This window comes from Heterodontus francisci, chromosome 11 (assembly GCF_036365525.1).
Source record: "Heterodontus francisci isolate sHetFra1 chromosome 11, sHetFra1.hap1, whole genome shotgun sequence".
NCBI classification, from domain to species: Eukaryota; Metazoa; Chordata; class Chondrichthyes; order Heterodontiformes; family Heterodontidae; genus Heterodontus; species Heterodontus francisci.
In genome coordinates, this window is record NC_090381.1 from 21,383,006 (window position 1) to 21,402,426 (window position 19,421).

Consider the following 19,421-nt stretch of genomic DNA (forward strand, 5'->3'; position numbering starts at 1 on the left):
AGAATTTTAAAATCGAAGAGTTGCTGGATTGGGCGGAGGACAATGTGATCAAACATGTCAAAGGCTGCAGACAGATCAAAAAGGATGAGGAGGGTTCGTCCACAATGGTCACAATCATAGTGGATGTCATTTGTGATTTCAAGTCTGGCTGTTTCAATGCTGGGGTGGGAAACCAGATTGGAGAGGGGCAAACATGGAGTTGGTTACAGATTTGGGAGGTGACAACATGTTCAAGGGGAGGAAAAGTAGGTTGGAGATGGTGCAGAGAGGAGTGGGTTGATGATAGCAGAGTTGAAAGTGCGGGGCGGGGGGCAGTACCTGACGTGAGGGAACAGGGAGGCTCATTTCTTTAATGAAGTAGTGACATTTATCTAGACTAACGGCGGCACAGTGGCACAGTGGTTAGCATCACAGCTCCAGCGACCCGGGTTCAGTTCTGGGTACTGCCTGTGCGGAGTTTGCAAGTTCTCCCTGTGACTGTGTGGGTTTTCGCCGGGTGCTCCGGTTTCCTCCCACAGCCAAAGACTTGCAGGTTGATAGGTAAATTGGCCATTGTAAATTACCCCTGGCGTGGGGAGATGGTGGGGATGTGGTAGAGAATATGGGGTTAATGTAGGATTAGTATAAATGGGTGGTTGTTGGTTGGCACAGACTCGGTGGGCCGAAGGGCCTGTTTCAGTGCTGTATCTATAAATATAAATAAAAGATAAAAAAAATAACCTTTGCAGGTGATCAATGGCCTAACATCAGTGCACTTACAGAGCAGATGGCTTTACATTCGGCATCACTTCCCTTGTATTATTCATTCAATGGCAAATGCAAAGACCAGCAGTCGAGGCCAGGTCAGGAAAGAGCATAATGATTTGCAACTGTTTCCCAGAAGGTCTGGGCTTTGGGTTCTGTTTTCAACTGTCTGGAAAATTGAAATTTTTCTTCATGTCAAACGTAGAATTAATTTGGAATCTATTAATCTTTGGTCTTGATCCAGTCAAAACAGGCCATGGAATTGGCAGCAGCCAATTGGATGCCTGTGTATTTGTATCACATCCAGATAGGGATACAATTGCTAAGTTGTTGTTCCAATCAAGTAGTGACATTGAAGCCAAAGGTGTATCTGTGGGACATCTGCATGTAGTAGTTTATGTGGCCCAAGGAAAATGCCACAGTATCCACTCTGTGTAGATGTGCTGTGACAGAAAACTTAACAAGATTTAAGTCCAATCTACCTAAATGCAACAGGCCACTTCGCTAATCAACAACAACAATTTGATAGCACCTTTAACATAATAAAAGATCCCAAGGCATTTCACAGGAGTGCACTTAAGTAAAATTTGACACCAAGCCACATAAGGCAGTAATAAAGCAGATGGCTGACAGTTTCATCAAAGAGATAGGTTTTAAGGAGTGCCTTAAGGGAAGAAAGAGAGGTGGAGAGCCGTAGTGATTTAAGGAGCAAATTCCAGAGCCCAGGACCCAGGCAACTGAAGACAGGGCCACCAACCATTGAGTAATTAAAATTGGGGATGTTCAAGAGGCCAGAATTAAATGAGCGCAGATATCTTGGAGATTTGTGGGGCTGGAGGTGATTACAGTGATAGGGAAGGGTGAGGCCATGGAGGAATTTGAAAACAAGGATGAGAATTTTAAAATCAAGGCTTTGCTTGACTGGGAGCCAGTGTAGGTCAGTGAGCACAGGGATGATGGGTGATAGCTGAATAGTACTTGGTCTGAGTAAGAATGTGGGCAGCAGAGTTTTGGATGACCTCAAGTTTACAGAAGAAAGAATGTGGGAGGCGGGTCAGGAGTGCACTGGAATAGACAAGGATAGAGGTAACATGCCAAAATCAGCATAGTCAGAGCCAATCATTGATACCTCATTTAAATGGTTATCTGTCATGTGTGAGCTTTGACAGGCCAGGGAGACAGGCCATTTGGTCATTGGGAAAATCACTGCTGATCTTAAAACATGTTTTTAATCAATATCTCCAAACTGACACTTTCCACCTCAGGTGGCTGAATCATGATCAGGGCTGGCGGTTTTGACTGATTTTATTTTCCTCATCTGTTTTGCTCTGGGTGCCTGTAGCTAACTGTAGCTTTCCTACTGTCACCAGGCTGAGATCAGCTAAAGCAAAGAGATCTTTCTGCACTGCATGGCTCACTATCACACTTACCATTCCCCACTAAACCCCAAGGGTCAGATGAGCACCTAAAGGTAGCATTTGTTACACAGTGAATAAACAGAATATATAAAATGGGAATATTCAAAGTTTAGTCTTTCCAATATGGCAAATTTAGGATGTTTTAAGATTACACTGATACTTCACAGGGCTGGGGTACTCACATTACTTATTACAGCTAACGTGGTGATGATTTCCAGGATGTTGAACCAAATTCCGATCTCCTGGGCTCTCTCCACGACCGGCCGTCGGCACTCACACACAAACTTGTTGGCATCCAGGCGGATTTCTATCCAATTATTGAGAAGGGCAAATAAAGGAGCCAATGGGCAGGCAGCAACAAAGATGGTGATGAATCCGAACTGCAGGACTGCAAAGTGAGACATGGTGACCATCAAGAAATGTTTATTAAAATGTGCCGTGGATGTTAAAGAGTTGCATTTATACAGAACCTTTCACTTCCTCTGGATGCCCCAAAGCACCTCATACGTTGATTGCCTTGTTTGCCTACAAAACAACGGTGAAGTAGGCAAATGCAGCAGCCGTTTTGTGCACAGCAAGGACCCACAAACAGCAAATGAAATAAATGACCAGTTAATCTGTTCTTATTGGTGTTGCTTGAGGGATAAATGTTGGTCAGGACACCAGGAGAATTCCCATGCTCTTCTTCAAATGGTGGTATGAGATCTCTTTCATCCACCTGAACAGACAGATAGAGCCTCAGTTTAACATCTCTTCTTAAAGACAGCACTTCCACCAATGCAGCACTCTCTCAGTATTGAACCTAGATTATGTACTGGAGTGAGGTTTACATCCTTGACTCAGAGTTAAGAGTGGTACAATTCAGCCAAGTGGACGCTCAGTATCTTAAAAGCACAAACAATTAGGAATAAAGCAGATTATTTTCTGGCACTTCAATTAACATTGGCACAGTCATCTTTAGGGAAAATCCAGGGACACACCTGAGTCAGATGTAACATTGTTACACACACCCTGCTGACTAGAGTTGAACACATTGGAAACAGTCCCTTTATTGGGAAAGAACTTGCATTTATATAACCCCTCTCAGAAGATGTCCCAATAGGATGTCCCAAGATGCTTCACAACCAATGAATTACATTTTGAAGTGTACTCACTGTTAATATTTGGACAAATGTGGCATTCAATCTGCACATGGCAAGGCACCACAAACAGCAAATGAACCTGTTATCAGGAGTCCGCTGCCCTGTCTTTATGTCGATGGTCAAATATGACGAGCCAGCAAACTGGGTAGTTCCAGTTTAGGAGCATGATTGGTATCACCAAATCAACACATCCTGTTCCTGACATGACAGGTTTATGGAGAATGAAACAGAAGGAGGTGTGTGGCCCATTCTTCCACAACACATTACATCAACTTCATCATGGAGTCCACTGATATCTAATCTCTTTCGAGAGGGTTCTGCAAACTTCTTCCTGTTCCTATCCTGCAAAGATAGATAAAGCTAAACTCCACATTGCCTATCTTAACTAACACTTACATCTGAAAACATGACTGTTTACTTTCTTGTTTTTTTTTTCATTCCTGGGATGCAAGCGAGGCCAGAATTCGCTGCCTATCCCTAAATGCCATTGAGAAGGTGATGATGATCCCCCTTCTTGAACCGCGGCAGTCCATGGGGTGTTGGTACACCCACAGTGCTGTTAGGGAGGGAATTCCAGGATTTTGACCCAGCAACAGTGAAGGAATGGCGATGTAGTTCTAAGTCAGGATGGTGTGTGACTTGGATGGGAACTTGCAGGTAGTGGTGTTTCAATGCATTTGCTGCCCTTGTTCTTCTAGGTGGTAGAGGTCGCAGGTTTGGAAGATGCTCTTGAAAGAGCCTTGGTGAGTTGCTGAGTGCAACTTGCAGATGGTACACACTGCTGCCACTGTGCACTGGTGATGCAGGGAGTGAATGTTTAAGGTGGTAGATGTGGTGCCGATCAAGTTCATGTCGAGCTTCTTGAGTGTTATTGAAGCCGCACCCATCCAGGCAAGTGGAGAGTATTCCATCACACTCCTGACTTGTGCCTTGTAGATGGTGGACAGGCTTTGGGGAACAGGAGGTGAGTTACTCACCGCAGAATTTGCAGCCTCTGACCCACTCTTGTAGCCACAGTATTTACATAGCTGCTCCAGTTCAGTTTCTGGTCAATGGTTGTTGTGGAATACCTTTAAGGGGTGTGTCTAAAACTGTTGTCTATCATCTGACAAGATATGATGTATATCAGAGTCCAAATCACATGCAGCTTCCACAGTGCGGACTGCGACACCGACCACTCCCTGGTGTGCAGCAAAGTTAGACTAAACCAAAGACATCACTCCAAGCAGAAGGGCCACCCGCGCATCAACACTAACAGAATTTCTTATCCACTGCTGTTGCATAAGCTTCTGTATTCACTCGAAAATGCCCTTCAAAACACTCCTGCAGGGGATGCAGAGACGAAGTGGGCCCACATCAGAGACGCCATTTATGACTCAGCAATGACCACCTTTAGCAAATGCGTGAAGCAGAATGCAGACTGGTTTCAATCTCACTTTGAAGAGCTGGAACCTGTCATAGCCTCTAAGCGCATTGCACTGTTGAACTACAAGAAAGCCCCCAGCGAGTTAACATCCATAGCACTTAAAGCAGCCAGAAGCGCTGCACAAAGAACAGCCAGGCACTGTGCAAATGACTACTGGCAACACCTATGCAGTCATATTCAGCTGGCCTCCGACAGTGGAAACATCAAATACGATGGCATGAAGAGAGCTTTTTGGCCAACCATCAAGAAGATGGCCCCCCTCAAATCTAAATCAGAGGAAACGATCACTGACCAACGCAAGCAAATGGACCGCTGGGTGGAGCACTACCTAGAACTGTACTCCAGGGAAAATGTTGTCACTGATACCGCCCTCAATGTAGCCCAGTCTCTGCCAGTCATGGTTGAGCTGGACGAACAGCCAACAAAATCGGAACTCAGTGATGCCATTGATTCTCTAGCCAGTGGAAAAGCCCCTGGGAAGGACGGGGCCTGCTATACTCTCAGCACTCCATGAACTGCTTTGCCTGTGCTGGGACAAGGGAGCAGTACCACAGGACATGCGCAATGCCAATATCATCACCCTCTATAAGAACAAGGGTGACCACGGTGACTGCAAAAACTACCGTGGAATCTCCCTGCTCAGCATAATGGGGAAAATCTTCGCTCGAGTCGTTTTAAACAGGCTCCAGAAGCTGGCTGAGCGTGTCTACCCTGAGGCACAGTGCGGCTTTCGAGCAGAGAGATCCACCATTGACATGCTGTTCTACCTTCGCCAGCTACAGGAGAAATGCCGCGAACAACAGATGCCCCTCTACGTTGCTTTCATAGATCTCACCAAAGCCTTTGACCTCGTCAGCAGACGTGGTCTCTTCAGACTACTAGCAAAGATCGGATGTCCACCAAAGCTACTAAGTATCACCTCATTCCATGACAATATGAAAGGCACAATTCAGCATAGCGGTGCCTCATCAGACCCCTTTTCTATCGTGAGTGGCGTGAAACAGGGCTGTGTTCTCGCACCCACACTTTTTGGGATCTTCTTCTCCCTGCTGCTCTCACATACGTTCAAGTCTTCAGAAGAAGGAATTTTCCTCCACGCAAGCGCAGATGGCAGGTTATTCAACCTTGCCCGTCTAAGAGCGAAGACCAAAGTACGGAAAGTCCTCATCAGGGAACTCCTCTTTGCTCACGATGCTGCATTAACATCCCACACAGAAGAGTGTCTGCAGAGACTCATTGACAGGATTGCGGCTGCCTGCAACGAATTGGCCTAAACATCAGCCTCAAGAAAACGAGCATCATGGGAAAGGATGTCAGAAATGCTCCATCCATCAATATTGGTGACCACGCTCTGGAAGTGGTTCAAGAGTTCACCTACCTAGGCTCAACTATCACCAGTAACCTGTCTCTCGATGCAGAAATCAACAAGCGCATGGAAATGGCATCCGCTGCTATGTCCAGACTGGCCAAGAGTGTGGGCAAATGGCGCACTGACACGGAACACAAAAGTCTGAGTGTTTCAAGCCTGTGTCCTCACTACCTTTCTCTATGGCAGCGAGGCCTGGACAACGTATGTCAGCCAAGAGCGACGTCTCAACTCATTCCATCTTCGCTGCCTCCGGAGAATCCTTGGCATCAGGTGGCAGGACCGTATCTCCAACGCAGGAGTCCTCAAGGCAGCCAACATCCCCAGCATATACATCCTACTGAGCCAGCGGCGCTTGAGATGGCTTGGCCATGTGAGTCGCATGGAAGATGGCAGGATCCCCAAGGACGCATTGTACATTGAGCTTGTCACTGGTATCAGACCCACCGGCCGTCCATGTCTCCACTTTAAGGACGTCTGCAAATGCGACATGAAGTCCTGTGACATTGACCACAAGTCGTGGGAGTCAGTTGCCAGTGATCGCCAGAGCTGGCGGACAGAAATAAAGGCGGGGCTAAAGAGTGGCGAGTCGAAGAGACTTAGCAATTGGCAGGAAAAAAGACAGAAGTGCAAGGAGAGAGTCAACTGTGTAACTGCCCCGACAACCAATTTTATCTGCAGCGCCTGTGGAAGAGTCTGTCACTCTAGAATTGGCCTTTATAGCCACTCCAGGCGCTGCTTCACAAACCACTGACCACCTCATTGTCTCTCGAGACAAGGAGGCAAAAGACAAGACTCATGTAATCAGTGAGCAGAAGTTAGGAGCAGTCAGAGCGACCAGTTAGTGAAACTCACAGTTATTGTTGTACATAGTTTCATATCTTCAAATAAATAATCCACTTTTTTAAGTTACCAATCCTCCTCGTGTGGTTGGTGTGTTTGTGTTAAAGAAAGATAAACACAACAATGATTACCCCCAGGATGTTGATAGTGGGGGATTCAGCGATAGTAATGTTGTTGAATATCAAGGGGAGATGATTTAATTCTCTCATGTTGGAGATGGTCATTGCCTGGCACAAATGTTATTTGCCATTTATCAGCCCAAGCCTGGATATTGTCCAGATCTTGCTGCATTTCTACACGGACTGCTTCAGTATCTGAGGAGTCGCGAATGGTACTGAACATTGTGCAATCATCAGCGAACATCCCCACTTTTGACCTTATGATGGAGGGAAGGTCATTGAAGAAGCAGCTGAAGATGTTTAGGCCGAGGACACTACCCTGAGGAACCCCTGCCGTAATGTCCTGGACTGAGATTATTGGCCTCCAACAATCACAACCATCTTCCTTTGTGCTCGGTATGACTTCAACCAGTGGAGAGTTTTCTCCGATTCCCATTGACCTCAATTTTTCTAGGGATTCTTGATGCCATACTTAGTCAAATGCTGCCTTGATGTTAAGGGGAATTACTCTCACTTCACCTCTGGAATTCAGCTCTTTTGTCCATGTTTGAACCAAGGCTGTAATGGGGTCAGGAGCTGAGTGGCCATGGCAGAACCCAAACTGAGCTTTGGTGAACAGGTTACAGCAGTGTAAGTGCTACTTGATAGCACAGTCAATGACACTTTCCATCACTTTGCTGATGATTGAGAGAAGACTGATAGGGCGATAATTGGCCGGATTGGATTTTGTTCTGCTTTCTGAGTACGGGACATACTGGGCAATTTTCCACATTATCGGATAAATGCCAGTGTAGTAGCTGTGCAGGAACAGCTTGGCTAGGGACATGGGCTAGTTTTGGAGCACAAGTCCACTACAGCCGAGATGTTGTCAGTGCCCATAGCCTTTGCAGTATCCGGTACCTTCAGCCATTTCTTGATATCATGCGGAGTGAATCGAATTGGCTGAAGACTGGCATCTATGATGCTGGGGACCTCAGGAGGAGACTGAGATGGATCATGAACTCGGCACTTCTGGCTGAAGATGGTTGCAAATGTTTCAGTCTTGTCTTTTGCACTGATGTGCTGGCTCCGCCATCATTGAAGATGGGGCTATTTGTGGAGCTTCCTCTTCCTGATGGTTGTTTAATTGCCCACTGCCATTCACGATTGGATGTGGCAGGACTGGAGAGCTTAGATCTGATCCATTGGTTGTGGGAATGCTTTGCTCTGTCTATCGCATGCTGCTTCCACTGTTTAGCATGCACATACTCCTGTGTTATAGCTTCACCAGGTTGGCATCTCATTATTAGGTACACCTGGTGTTGCTCCTGGCATGCTCTTCTACACTTCTCATTGATCCAGGTTTGGTCCTCTGGGGCTGATGGTAATGGTAGAGTGAGGGATATTGCCAGGCCATGAGGTTACAGATTGTGGTTCTGATGAAAGGTTACAGATCTGAAATGTTAACTCTGCTTCTCTCTCCACAGATGCTGCCCAGTATACCACCTTCTCAGGGCATCTGGGAACAGGTAATAAATGCTTGCCTTACCACTGACACCCAGATGTTGAGAATGAATTAAAGAAAAACTCCAACCCACCATTAATTTCTATATAATGCTCAAAATTACCATTACTCTCTATGCAACATACTGAGACCAATGGACTGGAAAATAGTACGGTTCCTATAATGGTCAGCTGATCCCTAATATTGCTAATACACGTGGACAACAAGTTGAAAAACTACTACCCTCTAAGTAACAGACTCTTCGCCCACAATTACTCTATGTAATACCTCACAGAAAAGACACTGATTAAAGTTAACTGCATCTATCAGGCCTGCAGCAGTACACAGCTACCCATCAGGGGTTGGCAGCGTGTCCAAGTACAGACACCAGTATCCATGGTAAAAAAATTTGAGGTCCGTGACTGCTAATTTCAGGGATGAGAAATTTTCCATTGGCTTCTTCTTTCTAACCAGACTGGCTTTAATAAAAATCACAGCTGTCATTTCTACAGCTGAATTGGAATTTCTGAGCTTAGATCTTTATCTATGGCTCATTAACACTACTTTCCATATTCACAGCTGACAGGTGCTGAGAGGAGGAACAGTGGCTTCAGACTTTGGACAGATTTGGGGTTCTCCAGGAGTTCTCCAGAAAAATCGAACCTGCCGGAAAACCACGAAGCTGTCCGATGTTCAGAAACCACTGTTCCCACTCTCAGCAACGGTCAGAGAGAGGTGGGGGGCAGGTGCAGAGAGAGAGATGGGAGTGGGGGGGGGGGGGAAACGGCAGAGAGAGAGAGGGCAGAGAGAGGGGGGGCAGAAAGAGAGAGAGGGGGACAGAGAGAGAGAAAGGGGGGAATGGGGGGGGTGACAACAAAGGGGGGAATAACACAGAGGGGGAAACACAGAGAGGGGGGAACATAGATAAGGCTGTTTTTGTGAATGGAGGGCTGTGACTAGTGGTGTTCCGCAGGGATCAGTGCTGGGACCTTTGCTGTTTGTAGTATATATAAATGATTTGGAGGAGAATGTAGCTGGTCTGATTAGTAAGTTTGCGGACGACAGAAAGGTTGGTGGAGTTGCGGATAGTGATGAGGATTGTCAGAGGATACAGCAGGATATAGATCGGTTGGAGACTTGGGCGGAGAAATGGCAGATGGAGTTTAATCCGGACAAATGTGAGGTGACGCATTTTGGAAGGTCTAATGCAGGTGGGAAGTATACAGTAAATGGCAGAACCCTTAGGAGTATTGACAGGCAGAGAGATCTGGGCGTACAGGTCCACAGATCACTGAAAGTGGCAACGCAGGTGGATAAGTTAGTCAAGAAGGCATACGGCATGCTTGCCTTCATCGGTCAGGGCATAGAGTATAAAAATTGGCAAGTCATGCTGCAGCTGTACAGAACTTTAGTTCGGCCACACTTGGAATATTGCGTACAATTCTGGTCACCACACTAACAGAAGGATGTGGAGGCTTTGGAGAGGGTACAGAAGAGGTTTACCAGGATGTTGCCTGGTCTGGAGGGTATTAGCTATGAGGAGAGGTTGGATAAACTCGGATTGTTTTCACTGGAACGACGGAGGTGGAGGGGCGACCTGATAGAGGTTTACAAAGTTATGAGTGGCATGGACAGAGTGTATAGTCAGAAGCTTTTTCCCAGGATGGAAGAGTCAGTTGCTAGGGGAAATAGGTTTAAGGTGCGAGGGACAAAGTTTAGAGGCGAGGCAACTTTTTACACAGAGGGTGCTGAGTGCCTGGAACTTGCTGCCGGGGGAGGTGGTGGACGTAGGTATGTTAGCGACGTTTAAGAGGCATCTTGACAAATACATGAATAGGACGGGAATCAAGGGATACGGACCCCGGAAGTGCAGAAGGTTTTAGTTTAGACAGGCATCATGATCGGCGCAGGCTTGGAGGGCCGAATGGCCTGTTCCTGTGCTGTACTGTTCTTTGTTCTTTGACACAGAGAGGAAGGGGGAGAGAGACAGACAGAGAGAGAGGAGGGAGAGAGAGCGTTCTAGATCACTCCTGACAGATGGACATCTATCCAGAATACTCCGCATCGCAACAATAATTGTGTGGGCAGACATTGACTACTTGTGCAAGCAAAAAAAAGCCAGCTGTCTCACTAAATCAGTGTCCAACATAGTGAAGAGAAAGTAAGTCAATAAATTAGTTTTCTCATTTAAAGCTTCTTCACATAAATGCACATTTGTTGTTTTGATTAATAGTAAGATAATTCTTAAATGCCTTTATTTTTCTGAAATTGTCACACCAGCCCCCTATGTAAGACAAAAATTGTAAAGTGGCCCCCCCATGTGAAAAGGTTGGACACCCCTGCTCCAAGCATTTAACCTTGTGCTTTAAAATAACCTAGTAGCTAGCGTACTTTAAAATACAAGTTTAAAGACTCGTGTTATGTACTGTTCTTTGTTGTTTTATATCATGGTTTAAATTGTCTTGTGACGACAGCAGTTTGAGAAATGGTCAGTTTTCCTATTGCTGATTTTTCTACTGCCTCACCTCAATAACCACAATAACAATCCTCTCCTTGAGTTTCATGGTTTAGTGGATGAATTTGCACTCCTGACAGTGTGAATCCACAGAGGTCATCCGATAAGATCCATCTACCACCCCATGACACGATGTAGCTAACTCTATTCTGTCAACATAAGTAATTCGCATTGGCATTACATATTATTTTGATTGCTAGTGAGCTAATACATATGTGCTGCTCTCCATTGATGTTTGTATGCTTAGCTACTTTATTTATAGGGAGAAAAGTGTTTTAAATCAGACTGTGTTTTGATGACATTAAATTGACTATACACTTTATATACAGATTAATTGCACCCCATGTCCATAGCTGAGTCAATAATTTTGTCAAATGTCCACGGTGCAACATGGCGCTGCCTATCTCTGCTACCCATGACACTATTTTGAAGAAGAACAGGGGAATAAAAGGGTCAGTGTCAACTTGGTAAAACATTGGACAGAAAACAGTGAGTCACAGTAAATAGTTGTTTTTCAGATTGGAGGATGGTAGACAGTGGTGTTCCCCAAGGTTCAGTGCTAGATCACTGCTTTATTTGCTATATATAAATTACTTGGAACTTAGAATAGAGAGGAAAATTTGAAAACTTGAAGGTGTGGCAGACAGTGAGTAATCCAGAGGCCAGTCTAATGGTCTGGGTACACGGGTTTGCATTCCACCACAGCAGATGGTGAAATTTGAATTCAATGACTAAATCTGGAATTAAAAATAAAAAAAAGCTAGTCTAATGGTGACCATGAAACCATTGCCAATTGTTGTAAAGCCCATCTGGTTCACTAATGTCCTTTAGGGAAATGTGCCGTCATTAGCTGGTCTGGCCTACATGTGACTCCAAACCCACAGCAATGTGGTTGACTGGTAAATGCCCTCCAAAATGGCTTAGCAAGCCATTTAGTTCAAGGGCAATTAGGGATGGGCAATAAATGCTGGCCTAGCCATCAACACCCACATCCCAAAAAACGAATAAAAATAAAAAAATTGACTGCAACAGGACATAGATAGGCTAGCAGAATGGACAGACAAGTGGCAAATGGAATTTAATACATAGAAGTGTAGGGTGATGCATTTTGGCAAAAGGATAGGGAGAGGCAATATAGACTAAACGGTACAGTTCTAAAGAGTGTACAGTCACAGAGGGATCTGAGGGTACATGTGCATTGATTTTTAAGGTGGGAGAACATATTGAGAGAATAGTTAGCAAAGCATATGGGATCTTGGGCTTCATAAGTAGAAGTATTGAGTACAAAAGCAGAAGTTATGCTGAACCTTTATAAACCTCTGGTTAGGCCACAACTGAAGTATTGCGTTTAGTTCTGGTCATCGCCCTTTAGGAAGGATGTGAGGGTCCTTGAGAGGGTACGGGGGAGATTTACCAGAATGGTAAAAGGTGGCAGGACAGGCAGATAAAGTGAAGAAGGCATATGGAATGCTTTCCTTTATTGGCCGAGGTATTGAATACAAAAGTAGGGATGTAATGCTGGAACTGTATAAAATGCTGGTTAGGCCACAGCTGGAGTATTGCGTACAGTTCTGGTCACCACATTACAGGAAGGAAATAATTGCTCTGGAGAGAGTACAGAGGAGATTTACAAGAATGTTGCCAGGGCTCAAAAGTTGTAGCCATGAGGAAAGATTGGATAGGCTAGGGCTATTTTCCTTAGAACAGAGGAGGCTTAGGGGTGACTTAATTGAGGTGTACAAAATTATGAGGGGCCTGAAAAGAATGGCGGAGATGTCAATTACCAGGGGGCACAGATTTATGATGATTGGTAGAAGGATTAGAGGGGACATGAGGAAAAACTTTTTCACCCAGAGGGTGGTGGGTGTCTGGAATTCACTGACAGGAATGGTGGTGGAGGCAGAAACCCTCTTTTAAAAAGTGCTGTAACCTGCAAGGTTATGGACCAAGTGCTGGAAGGTGGGATTAGATGGGGCGGCTAGTTTTCTTTGGCCGGTTTACATAATGGGCTTAATGGCCTCCTTCTGTGGCATAATTTTTTTATGGCTCTATGGCTCCAGGGATAAGAGATTTTAGTTACAAGGTTAGGTTGGAGAAGCTGGGATTGTTCTCCTTGGAGAAAAGGAGATTGAGGGGAGATTTGATAGTGGTGTACATGATTATGACAGGTTTGGATAGGGTAGACAAAGAAAAGCTGTTCCCATTAGCTGATTGTACACAGACTAGGGGATACAGATTTATGTTTTTGAGCAAAAGATGCAGGGGGTATGTGAGGAAGAACTTTTTTACACAGCAAGTGCTGTTGACCTGGAACTCGCTGCCTATGAGGGTGGTGGAAGCAGAGACGAGAAACGATTTCAAAAGGAATTTGGATGGGCAATTAAGGAAAATAAACTTACAGAGCTGCTGTGATAGAGCTGGCAAATGGGTCTGATTGGATTGCTCTACAGAGAGCCGACGTGGACTTAATGGGCCGAACGGCCTCCTGTGACATTATGACTCTACGGCTCCTGGAACATTTGTTTTCATTGTCAGAGGATTGGGTGTAAATCCTATCCTCATCCCATTAGCCCTATTGGCCTGCAATTCAAGGGACCAGGCAAGAAAGCAACTCAAAGAAAGAAAGAAATGAAAATGTAATCTAGTTTTTATGCATTAATAATTAACTGAGTTATGAAGTGAGGGAAGAGGATGGGCCCTACATAACCTATCTTATAAGTCTCACACATAAGTTGTGAAGTCTTCCTCACCCACAGGATCAACCTGACTCTGATCTCCACCAGATTCACATAATGTTCTGGAAAACTACCTACCCATCTCAAGGTACTCATCAAAGAGCCCCTCACAGTCCAGTAGCTCGTAATCCTTCTCCCAGGGCTGATGGACTGGAATGGACTCTTCTTTAGCTGTGCCCTTCAATTTCCTCTTCTGCCACCAATATTTCATCTTCCTGTTCAATAAGTAACACAACAATATTCAAAAGAAAGTAACTCATGAAACCTCAAAGTCAGACATATGTAGGAAACTTTTCTGCTGGTGTGGCTAAAGACACCAGCAAACACACACCACAGATATGTAGGGTTGCTTTTAGTTATGGTTTCCTAACACTTGAAGTCTGAATCAAGACAGCGATGCACCTTTGGTAGATGGTCAATGCCCATCAACAATGCACCAAGGGTAGGTGGCAATGTGCATCAGCAATGTAGCTAGGGTAGATAGTCAGTGCCCAATGATGCACCTAGGATACGTGGTCAATGCCCATCAATGATGCATCTAGGGTAGAGCGTCAATGACCAATGACGCCTAAAGGATTGGTGAGGTGGAAGGGTCAGCAGATAGTGTGTAGTAAACTTTTGCTAAAAGCATCTTCCACTCTTCAGTTTAAAGCATTGCAAAAGTATATCAGTCTTTGGAAGGTGGCCACTTTATGCTCAGAATAAATGGGAACGTTGCCACAATCTGTACTGTGGTTCCCCATTCTGGTTCACTACTTTGTCCATTTAGTTTGTAGATGAAGCAGGCTGGTAGCACTGCCTGTGATAGCATCAATATATTAGTCACACAGGGGTGAACAGAAGTTTGATTTGATACTCTGCCCAGTTTCAACTGAGTGTCAGCTATTTTGGGGAAGTATCAAGTGGTCACAAGATAATTTCCTGTAGTTGGAGGGAAAATGGTGGGGCAGGGATTGGTGGGAGAATTGGCCTCAGACACTTGGCAACATGCCTGCAAGGATTTTGTAGCCTTGCCCTCTACAGTACAGTTGACGTGCGACCTGGAGAGAGCAGGAGAGGGAATGGGGAGAGAACATGATCATTCAAATCCACAAAAAGAACGATTCACAGCCAACTAATATTTCATTCCTGGGGGAGGCTGAAACATCAGGAAGAGATGACAGTTTGGATTTACATAAAATTACATAGGATTTACAGCACAGAAACAAGCCATTCAACTCAACACAAGCTTCCGCCTGCTCTATTTATTTGTGACAAAGGGTAGTGAAAATCTGAAACTCTCACCCTAAAACGTTGTTGAGGTTAGGCACCAATTGAAAATTTCAAAAGTCAAAGTGCTAGATTTTTGTTAGGCAAAGGTATTGAGGGCTACAGAACCAAGACGGGTAGAGGAAGCTACGGTACAGGTCAGACATGATCTAATTTAAATGGTGGAACAGGCTAGAGGGGCTGAACGGTCTACATCTGTTCCTACTTCACCCTACCTGCATTTTCAACTCATGAATATTTGTGTAAATAATGTAATTGTTTATGATCAGCAAACAGATCCTTCACCATTCTTGTTTGAATAGATTTTTTTACTAGCTAACCTCTCCCCATTCCTATTCACATTGAAGCAGATACTCACGGGATGACAAATTCCTGCACATTGTTGATGATTTGTTTTCCAACCATGATAACAAGCAGTTCCTGAGCCAGTTCAATCAGGCATCCACCAGCTCCACACTGGAAAAATAAATAGGAACTAATGATCTGTATTATGTTTGACAAGTCATTGGAAAAAGGCACAGGGCTGATCAACAAACAATGGAGAGGATGATACAGTGAAAACCCATAATGGGCTGCCATACAATGATCAGAGAGAGCTATCATACTTTAATCAGAGAGAGCCAGCATGACCTTGTTAGATGTAAGTCATGTCTAATCTAGTTAATTTTTTTGAGGAGATCACTAATAATATAGGCTAAAGTGTGTCTACGGATGTTGCCTATATGGACAATCAAGAAAGCTAATGGAATGGCCATCAATTCAAGAAGGTTGGAATACAAAGGAGAGGGAGCTGTGCTTTACTTGTATAGAGCTTTGGTCAGACTCCATCTGGAATACTGCATTTAGTTTTGAGCAACACACAGAAGGATGTGGTAGCCTTAAAGGGAGTACAGCTCGTATTCATCAGAATAATACCGAAGCTTAAAGGATTAAATTATGAGGCCAGGTTGCATAAGCTTGGTTTGGATTCCCTTGAGTGTGGAAGATTGAGGGGTGGTCTGATTGAGGTGTTTTAAGATGTTAAGAAAATTTGATAGCGTAGAATGCGAGAAACTATTTCCTCTGGAATCAAAAATGAGGGGACATTATCTTAAAATTAGAGCCAGGCCGTTCAGGAGTGAAATTAAGAAGCAGTTTTTCACACAAAGGTTAGTAGAAATCTGGAACTCTCTGCCCCAGAAGGCTGCGGATGCTGGGACAATCGGAGCATTCAAGATTGATAAGATTATTGTAAGCTAAGGTGTCAAGGGATAAGGAGTAAAGATGGGTAAAGGGAATTAAGGTTCTGGTCAGCATGATCTTCTTGAATGACAGAACAGGCTCGAGGGGTTGAATGGCCTCTTTCTGTTCTGATGCTTACATCAACAATCCACACATGCCAAGTTGCCAGTGTCAGCAGAGTTGGTGGAGCGTAGATGCAGTGCAGAGCTCTGCTCCAGTTCCAGTAGGGGTAGAAGGAACTTGTTGTGAGGACAGTCATGACTGGAAAGTGTAAAATGGACTGATGAACTAATATAATGGCAGTCTCCAATCTGATAGCATCATCTCAGCCAAATTGGTAAAATAAAGTTCAGAATGTGCAGATACATTAGACAACACAAATACGTCATTACATGGATACATTAGAACATACAGGTATATTCTGAAGGGTTTTGATAGAACAAATAAGGAGAAACTGTATCTACTGGCAAGAGGGTCAGTAACCATACGACACAGGTTTAAGATAATTGGCAAAAGAACCAGAGGGAAATGAGGAGAAACAAAACCTGCTTAAAACCTGTTACATTTCTAACTTTTTCCAATTCTGATGAAGCACTAACTCTGTTCTCTCTCCACAGATGCTGCCTGACTTGCTGAGCATTTCCAGCATTTTGTGTTTTTATTATGTATGAGAGAAACATTTTTACACAGCAAATTATGATCTGGAATGCGTTGCCTGAAAGGGCAGCGGAAGCAGGTTCAATAGTAACTTTCAAAAGGTAATTGGATAAATACTTGAAAAGAAAATAATTGTGGGGTTATGGAGAAAGAGCAGGGGGATCAGCTCTTTCAAAGAACCAGCACAGGTATAATGGGCCAAATGGCCTCCTTCTATGCTGTATGAGACTATGCAGCTATAATATAAAATATGAAGTGTTCTAAGTTGTGTAAACACCAATATACAATGAAGGGAATAGAATTAGCATAGCAGAGAGTTAGAAAGCGACCTGCTGTTGTTGAGATAGTGTAAAGAAGCAATCAAAAAAACGGGGAAGTATGTTGGAATACATACTGAGAACAGTGATGTACAAACCTACAGAGATCATCCTGAGGCTTTCTAATGTACTGGTATGCCTTGGGAGGAGTGCAGAGCAGAGCAACAAGGCTGGTTTCAAGTGTAGTAGGGATGAACAATGTAGAAAAATGAGACTAGCTCATGCTCTGCCCTCTGGAGAGAAGTTCAGGGGTAGGAAAAATACTAAACGGTATAAAATGTCCCCAAAGTATTACCTCAAGGTGATTCATGCCAGTGATACAAGAGGTTATTACTTTAAATCAGCGAAAATTCAAAGTGTGGTTAATATCTGATATAATCCAGCAGGTATCATACCAGAGACTAAGAAATGAAAGATCTTCAAAATGTATTTGCATGCTGGACTAGTTTGGTTAAAGTATCAGAGGGCCGAGCGTCGGAGAGATGAGCTTTAGGGGGCGAGCTTTAATGGGTTCAATGGCCTTTGTTATGTTGGGAAAAGCACATTAAATGCTGCAGATGAGTACAAATCTGCAAAAAACATTCACATCATTAATATTTGTGCTCTGTGATTTAACTATAAAATGGTTCCACTGAATTTAAGATAATAAAAACTAATTTTGTTTTATGTCAAGTTTTCAACATAAGATTCTTATGGGACCACGGTAGGGAGCAACACACAAAGGAAAGGCAATGGTGAGGCTGCTCGTGGTGCACAATTAAATGTTCCAAACCATGTATCTTCATAGTGAACCCCCCGTTTAAGCAATGAGCAGAGGATTGAGTTTGTGAGGAAAATATTAAAAACGTAAAAATGACTATAAAGCTCCTCTTTTAGAATGGACCCTTTACAGAGATTGGAGATATGGTGGTGTGGAACTTTGCCAGGACAGAGACCTTGTCCTCAATTCCAGGGACAGGGAAATTTTAATATTCAAAGCAGACAGCCGCATCTCGAGAGGGACAACAGTGGTACCCATCCTACAATGGCAATGAAAACCCGGAACTGCACCCCACTGCTACTGAGGGAAGGAGACAGAGGTTCTTGCAAACCCAAGACAGGGACCAGTAAAAGTTAAATCCTCCAGTCAGGAGGCAATGGGCACATCAGAAATACCAGTTGCTTTCTCTGGGCTTGATTGCCATATGCTTTCCTTACTTTAGGGCCCTAATTGCTTACAAAGGAACCCATGCATGATCTCAATAGGCATGGGATCCATTGAGCCCAAGAAGGGCGGGTTGGGCTGAATTCCTGGAATATCCAAGAATGACCCCAGACATTCCCCCCAGACTGCTCCTGGCACATGAGTAGGGCATGTGACAGGACCACCCAGGTCAGGACTTGCAATGCAAAGGTGTGTGGCCTAGAAACCTGGTGGATCCAGGTTCCCTCTCAAACTATGCTGCCCTCTGCCACCCACCCGACCTGTTGGGATTGCACCATATTTCTGCTTTCACCCAGCTCCTGAAATCTTGGGCTCGAAGATTTCTGTGGAACTGACAGTCTGAATATGTGCTGTAATTAACCTCTGTAGAATGTTGTAATCTGATACCTACAGTCTCCTTTCTGATTCCGAACAGCAAGCCATAGTTTCCAGGATAACCAACAAACCTGAAGAACACAGCAAAATGGAAATAGGTTCAGCATTTGGAGAATGTAAGGACAAAGGAAAACAAATAGAATCTGAGAGAGATTCTGAGAATCCAGAGATTGTGGAACAAGGCTGATAAGGTATAATTGCAATGGAACCCTTTAGATTTTATCACCACAACATCCAACACATCAAAAATTAACACAGTAACCTCTCTCTGGTCATTGTTACAATAAGACGACTGTAACAGTTACATTGAGACGGAAGTCACTGGTACACAGAAAGCAGAAGAATCTTGCACTGTGTGGTGGTTATTGAAGTATCAGAGAGGCTTGATGAGGACAGTGCAGTTGATGTGTACATGGATTTCAAAAGCTTTGGACAAAGTACCTCATAATAGCCTTGTTGGTAAAATTAAAGCCCATGGGATTATAGGGATGGTGGCAGTGGGATACAAAATTGACTTAGGGACAGAAAGCAGAGAGTAGTGGTGAACGGTTGTTTTCAGTTTTTCAGACTGGAACAAGGTGCACAAT

At 44.2% G+C, this 19,421-nt stretch overlaps 1 protein-coding gene across 5 annotated transcripts in view; it reads right to left on the reverse strand.

The window, feature by feature from the left end:
- LOC137375126 (anoctamin-7-like) overlaps positions 1-19,421 on the reverse strand; it is a 145,720-nt gene that overhangs the window by 17,963 nt on the left and 108,336 nt on the right. For all 5 annotated transcript variants that reach the window (XR_010975932.1, XR_010975933.1, XM_068041784.1 and 2 more), the window contains 4 exons: positions 18,851-18,905; positions 15,419-15,516; positions 13,870-14,006; positions 2,345-2,550 (listed from right to left, as the gene is read on the reverse strand). Coding sequence is in view for 3 of the 5 variants with exons in the window: in XM_068041784.1 (XP_067897885.1) it covers positions 2,345-2,550; positions 13,870-14,006; positions 15,419-15,516; positions 18,851-18,905 (496 nt within the window). In the remaining 2 variants the exon portion in view is untranslated. The remainder of the gene's footprint in view (positions 1-2,344; positions 2,551-13,869; positions 14,007-15,418; positions 15,517-18,850; positions 18,906-19,421) is intronic.